The 6247-nt window shown below is 57.4% G+C and overlaps 1 protein-coding gene across 1 annotated transcript; it reads right to left on the bottom strand.

Annotated features, from left to right (window-relative positions):
- Positions 1 to 2433: 2433 nt before the first annotated feature.
- LOC146589882 (uncharacterized) lies at positions 2434 to 4664 on the bottom strand. Its single transcript, XM_085315419.1, has 4 exons — positions 4439 to 4664; positions 3485 to 3657; positions 2794 to 3024; positions 2434 to 2589 (listed from the first exon to the last, which is right to left on the bottom strand). The coding sequence occupies exons 1-4, from the start codon at positions 4662 to 4664 to the stop codon at positions 2434 to 2436; spliced, it is 786 nt and encodes a 261-aa protein (XP_085171545.1).
- Between the last annotated feature and the right edge of the window lie 1583 nt (positions 4665 to 6247).

Here is a 6247-nt window from a genome sequence, read left to right as displayed (position 1 = left end):
RGTCATGTCACAGAATCACAGAAAGGTTGAGGTTGGAAGGGAYCTCTGGAGATCACCTAGTCCAACSTCCCTGTTCAAGCACRTTGTACAAGATTGCCGCCAGGTGGGTTTTGATTATCTCCAGAGAAGGAGACTCCRCAACCTTTCTGGGCAACTTCTGTCACGCTCACAGGAAAGTTCTTCCTCATATTCAGGTGGAACTTGYTGTGTTTCAGTTTGTGCCCRTTGCCTCTTGTCCTCYCACTGGGCACCACTGGAAAGAGCCTGGCCCCATCCCCTTGACACCCTCCCTTAAGGTATTTGTAGACATTGATAAGATCCCCTCTCAGTCTTATCTTCTCCAGGCTAAACAGGCCCAGCTCTTGCAGCCGCTCCTCTTAGGGGAGATGCCCCCATCCCCTGATCATCTTTGTAGCCCTACGTTGGACTYTCTCCAGAAGTTTTATGTCTCTCTCGTACTTGACATCCAGGATAAGCTCTTCCATCCCCTTTCCAGGGATGGAGGTGAGGCTGACTGGCCTGCACTGTCTGCGCTGGGCCACCTCCCTGGGCCCGAAGAGAGACCCCCTTCCTCCCGCGTGGAAGTGCCTGCGCTCCCCGGGCTGTCTGGGCTGCTGAGAGGCCAGGCAAAGGGCCCCTGCTCTTCCTGGCATCCCTGGTCTGGTCACAGGCTAACGCAGTGCGCCAGCCCCCAAAGCGAGCAGGCGTTTTCGCTTAGAGGCAGAGGCGAGCTCTTGGTTATGGCTTCTGTGGCCCCTGAGCCTTTCCACGGCGCCAGCTGCAAGGGCTGTCTCTTCCTGCCCTGCCTGCCACCAGGGCAAAGCGCTTCTGGCTTTGGCGAGGCCGAGCCGGGAGCCGCAGAGGACGGTTCTGTTGCCGAGAACGGCCAAGGGTTTTTGCAAGCGGCAGCGGGCCCCTGGCACTCGGCTGCCCTGGGAGGAGAGGGCCGCTGCTGACGGCGCCGACCGAGGGGAAACCGTCCCTAGTTGCAGCCCGCCAGCACGCGGCTTCRCCCCACCGCAGCTCCTGTCAGGCCAGGTCCTCTCCCGCCCCTTTCCTCGGGGGGCTGGGGACAGCGGCAGCGTCGCCTCGCGGCAGCCTCTCCCTGCCCCCCGGGGACGGCGGCTCTCGGGGCTCGGGCCCCCGCGGCTCCCTGGCCGAGAGCCGCTGCTCCCCACGGCTCCCTCGCCCCCTCCCGCAGCAGCCCCCGCAGAGCCGCTGCGGCGGCGGGGGCACCCCGGGCAGCCAGACCGGCGAGCGCACGCTGCCGTCCCGGCAGGGCTCCCCTTGTCCCGGGGCGCCAAGGGTGCCGCCTCAGGGGTTCCTCCCTTCCCTTACCCCTTTTTCTCTTTTTTTCTTCCCATTCTCTGCCTTTTTCTCCAATTGCTCAACCATTTTTCCCTCCATTTCCCCYCAGTTTTCTTACTTTTTCTTTCTTCCACCTTTTCTTTGCCCCTTTGCTTCCTTTATCTTCCCCTTCTTTCCCCTTTTTTTTCTTGTTCCCTTTTCTTTTCCACCCTTTCCCCCCTCTACCTCATTTTCTACCCCTTTTTGTCTTCACCCTTTTTTCTGCTCCCTCTTTCTCCCTCCTTTTACTCTCCCCTTTATTCCTCTTGTTTCTCCTGTTTTCCCCCTTTCTTCTCCCCCTTTTTCCTCCTTTTCTTCCTCAATCCTTTTACTCCTCCCTGCTTTTCTCTTTTTAAACACACTTTTCTTCTCACACTTTTCTTCCTCCTTTTCTTCTCYCTCTTTTCTTGCACTTCTTTTCTACCTCCTTTTTTTTCTCACTTTCCTTTCTTCCCCCTTGCCCCACTTTTTTTTTCTCTTCCTTTCTTATAGACTTCTTTCTTCCAATTTTTTTTTCCTTTTTTCCCCTCCTTCCTTATCTCGCCCTCATTTTGTTTCCTCCGTTCTTCTACCCATCTTGTTATTCCCCCATGTTCTCCCCTTTGGTTACACTTTTTGCTCCTCCTCTTTTCTCCCCCATTTTCTCCTCTATTCTTTCGCCCCTGTTATCTCCCTTTTTTTTCTCCCAACATTTCCTTCTCTCTTTTCTCCCCACCTTTCTCCCGTTTTTCTCACCCTTTTTAGCACCTTTTTTCCTCCTTGTCTGCTTGCTTTTCTTCTCCCATTTTCTCCCTTTCTATTTTCTTTCTTCCTACTTTTTTCTCCCCCTTTTTCTCCTCATTCTTTCCTTCCCCATTTCCCCAACTTGTTCTCCCCCTCTTCTCACAAATTTTCTTTCTTTTCTTACCCTTTTCTTCTCTACACTTCTCACCTCCTTTCTTCCTCTTTTCTCCCCCCCTTTTCTTTTTACTCTCTTTCCTCCCCCCTTTCTTTTCTCATCCCACTCTTTTCTCTCCATTTCTATTTTCTCTTCATAGTCTCTCCATTTCTTTGCTTGCTCTTGGTTCACTCCCCCCTTTATTTCCCCTACATCTCTGTAATCTCCATTTCTTCTCTTGCCTTTTCTCTTCCTTGCTTTCTCTTCCTCCTTATCTTCTTCTTCCTCTTCCTCTTSCTCCATCTCCTCCTCTTTCTCAACCACCTCTTTCTCCGTTTCCTTCTCTTTCTTGCCACTCTTGCTACCTGCAAGCACCAAGTGGAAATGCCACCAGCTCCCAGTAGGCTTATGGAGGAGCACTGGGAAGCTGGGTGGCAGCTTTCCAGGCAGCAGCTGCAGGACCTTGCAGGTGCAGAGCCAGTGGAGACTTGGGCAGGCGGCATGACAGGCCGTGTTCCCGGGGCCTCCTTCCCCACCATCAGCTCTTGCTGCTCCACCGCAACACTCACCACCCTGCTGGTGCCTTGGTGGTGCCACCTTCTTCTGCCTTCAGAGAGCTCCTGCAARCACAGGGCTGGCTCTGAGGAGCAGCTCCTGGGCATCCTGCAGATAGGCTTTTCCAAAGGAGGCAGTGGAGGAGCAGAGATGCCTGCTGRGTATCTCCTCCTTCCACTGGGCTGCTGCATTGCAGAGGCTGGGGGGGCTGCCTCAGGCTCTGTGCTGTGGTGGCCCAGGATATCCTGAAGGGAAAAGCAGGTAGGGGTGGTAGAAGAGTTCCTGGGCTGCAGCAAGGCCGTTTAGCAAGGGAGCACTTGTTTGGGGACACAAGCAAGTTTTTGCCTGGCAGGCGTGCTCTGCTTTGCCTTGGTTCGCACCTACTTCTCGTGGCAGGTAGCTGGCGCTGGAACTAACCTGGCTGTCCCCCAAGCCACCCTTTTGAGCACTTTTGCAGGGAAATAGGGAAATCCCTGCCTCTTTCTGGTGCTGAGAACTTCTTGGCAATGACTTCTGCAAGGTGCCCATAAGAGAGAACAAATACTTCTGCTCTCCCTGCTCCCAGGCTTGTGTCCGCTCCAGAGCTACTTCCTGTGGCAGCTGCCTGGGCTGCACAAACCTGCACCCCTGAAGCCTTGGACTTGCACAAGGGCACCTGGCCTGACCTGCTGGCAGCAGGAGAGCTGCATGGCCGGGCTGGCTTACCTGGGCTGGCTGGGGCAGGGTCTCCTCTTTGTCGCAAAGAGCACCCAGAGGCTGCCCAAAGAGAGGCCGCTTGAGGACAGCGACCGGCTGCCCTGGGCTGTCCCTGCTGGCCAAGGCTCGCCTCCRAGCAAAGGGCCACGCTGTCAGCCTCTTTCTCTTCTCACTCCCAGCTGCTGCAAGCAAGAGGAAAGCGTGAATCAGGTTCAAAGGACGGGAGCAGAGAGCTCTGCTGCCTGGTCTGGGTGTGCAGGGCTGGGTGATGCCACAAGAAGAGCAGAGCTGAGTGTGAAGCAGTGGCTTTGCTGCAGCGGGGGGAACGGGAAGACAGCTAAGGGCTTCGTGAGGGAGGAAGCACCTCAGCTGTGGAGCCGGGACCGTGCCTCTGAGCACCCCGGCTTTGCTGCTCTTCGGACCTTCTCGTGTCTGTTCCCTCCCCGAACAGGGGGCACCCAGGGCACGGCAGTACCTGCTGGGTGCTGGACACRGGCAGAGGTCTGGGGCATGGCCAAGGTTTGTGGGTCCCTGCAGGGCCCGCGTGTCGCTTGGGCAGCTTGCTGTGGCAGYCGTTCGGGCTKYGYGCTCTGASCGTGCCCCTGCCCCAGGGTGGCCGGAGAGGCTGCTGCTCTGGAGAGAGTTTGCTCTCCCAAACTCACCAGCGCAGTGGCCACGGCCSTCTTCAGCAGCCGGGGGGATGGAGACGGGGCGCTGCTCACTGGCAGCCTGCAAGAACGAGGTTGAGGTTGCAGAGCTGCCCTGCTTTGGGGCTGGCGGGTGCCGAGCAGGCGCAGCCCCACACGAGGCGTCCGCCCCACCGCGGGCAGGGGGACCGGCTGCCCTCCCACGCTCCCCCACCCCGGAGCAGCTCCTCGGCGGTGGCTCCTCCTGCGCGTGGCCCTGCCTTTCCCCCACCTCCGGGGCGTCAAGCTGGGGGCAGCTCTCCCGGCCGCTCCCCACCGCCCCCAGAGCCCGAGCGGAGCCCCAGCAGGGCCGGGGGGAGTGGGGGGTCTAGAGGCGGCCCGCTGCCCTGCGCCCCCCGGCCTGGAYGGGCGCCCAGGACTCGCGGGAACGCGACTGCGTGGAGGCCCAGGGGCCAGGCAAGGACGAGGGCGTTGGTGCACTGAAAGCCCCAGCCCTCCTCGCCCTCCTCCTCCCGCCCRGGCCCAGCGCGGGCTCCTGCCATGGGGAGGGTCTGACAGGCGCTCAGAGACCYGGAGCTGCCTCTGCTCGCGCTGGTGGTGGCTCCGTGGCAGGAGCGTGGTGCCTGGGAGAAGGGGGGACCCAGGCTTGGTGCTGCAGGAGCTGCTGGCTTCAGCAGCTGGGTCTGGGTCGCTGAGACCCCCCCAGGGCCCAGGGCTCCCCGCACGGCTGCAGCACTCCACATGTTCTCTTTCCTTAATTCSCAATGGAGAAAAAACCCAACAGAATGCACAAGGATGGAAATTTTCAGGCATTTTAGTGTTAGTATCAGCATCATAAGTACTGGAGAGTCTCACCCAAGAATCTGTAGAGCTGGAGCTATTTAATAGTCGAGGAGTTTATTAAATACTCTTGGCCCATGGAAGTCTCTGGCACTAGCTATTGAAGCCAAAAGCTCCTTAGGATTAAAGAAAAAGGAGTATTTATATAGCTGCGCTGAGAAGAAGCAGAGCTGCYGCGGTGAGGCCCGCGGAGGATGCTCGAGTGGTGAGCGCGGAGGCGCCTGGCTCTTGCTGGAGGGGCTGGGAGCAGCTGCCCTTCGCCCAGGACGGGYCTTCGGCGTCCGTCCCTGGAGCCTCCGYGTTGCTCYGGGGCCAGGCGGGAGCCGGCGGCACCGTCTGCCGGCCGTGGGGGAGCTCTGCTGTGCCCTCCGTCGCCGCAGCTCCCCTCAGCCCGCCCTGCAGGGGTTTTGTACTAAAACTGCTACTGCTGCTGCTTCYGAAGTCTAGCTGCTGCCGGGCAGCTCGGCATGGCAGAGGGTAAGTGCAAAGGGACAGGAGGGCTCAGCTGCGCCCCTCCGGAATATAAAAACCAGGCTGGCATTGAGAAAGGAAAAATGGTTTTATGGCTCCATATCACTAGCTTCCTGCCTCGGATACTTTAGTTAAATTTTAACGGTCCGGGCCAAAATTTTCCAGTGTGGGTGTTTGTGTCAGCTTGAATTTTTGCACCAGTTAAGGCAGGCTAGCCATTTATTGCAAGAAAGCAAGGAAAAAAAATGTTTTCTCCATATGAAAAAAAAAARTTTCCTAACTGTTTCTGCAAGGCTATCAGTGCCCCCATGTGTTGGAGCAGGGACATGGAGGCGGCGAGAGCCCTGCCGCACCAGTCGGTCGCAGTCGCAGCCCGGGCCCATGAGGCTCTGCCTAAATTTGTGGGGCATTGAGGGAGGACGGYGCCGCATCCCCCAAGAGAGGGCCGATCCGCGGGCTGGGGCAGCTCAGTACCCGCGACAGCGACTGTGGCACGCAGATGCAGAGGGTATGTTTGGATAGTCAATGTGCTCTAAAATCCTCYGTACAGTGAAGGAAAATCAGGCTTTTATATGTCTGAAACGCAGCGTTTACAACCTACTGCTGTACACTTGGGGCTTGAATCGTTCTCTGGCTCACTGTACCAGCTGCAAAATGAGGATGATAACACTGTCTAATCTTAGATGAGTGTTCTGAAGTATTCATAATACTGTGGCAATGGCACCATAGCAACCATCCTGCGGAAAATAGTAATTCGCATGCAGGATTCGGGTGCTGTGCCTTAAGGATTGTGGCATACGAAAGATAAGAAGGA

Source organism: Rhea americana, unplaced genomic scaffold (assembly GCF_003343005.1).
Source record: "Rhea americana isolate MKP2758 unplaced genomic scaffold, rheAme1 scaffold_43, whole genome shotgun sequence".
Lineage (NCBI taxonomy): Eukaryota > Metazoa > Chordata > Aves > Rheiformes > Rheidae > Rhea > Rhea americana.
The sequence above is the reverse complement of the archived record's forward strand: the minus strand, read 5'-3'. Positions and strand labels throughout refer to the sequence as shown.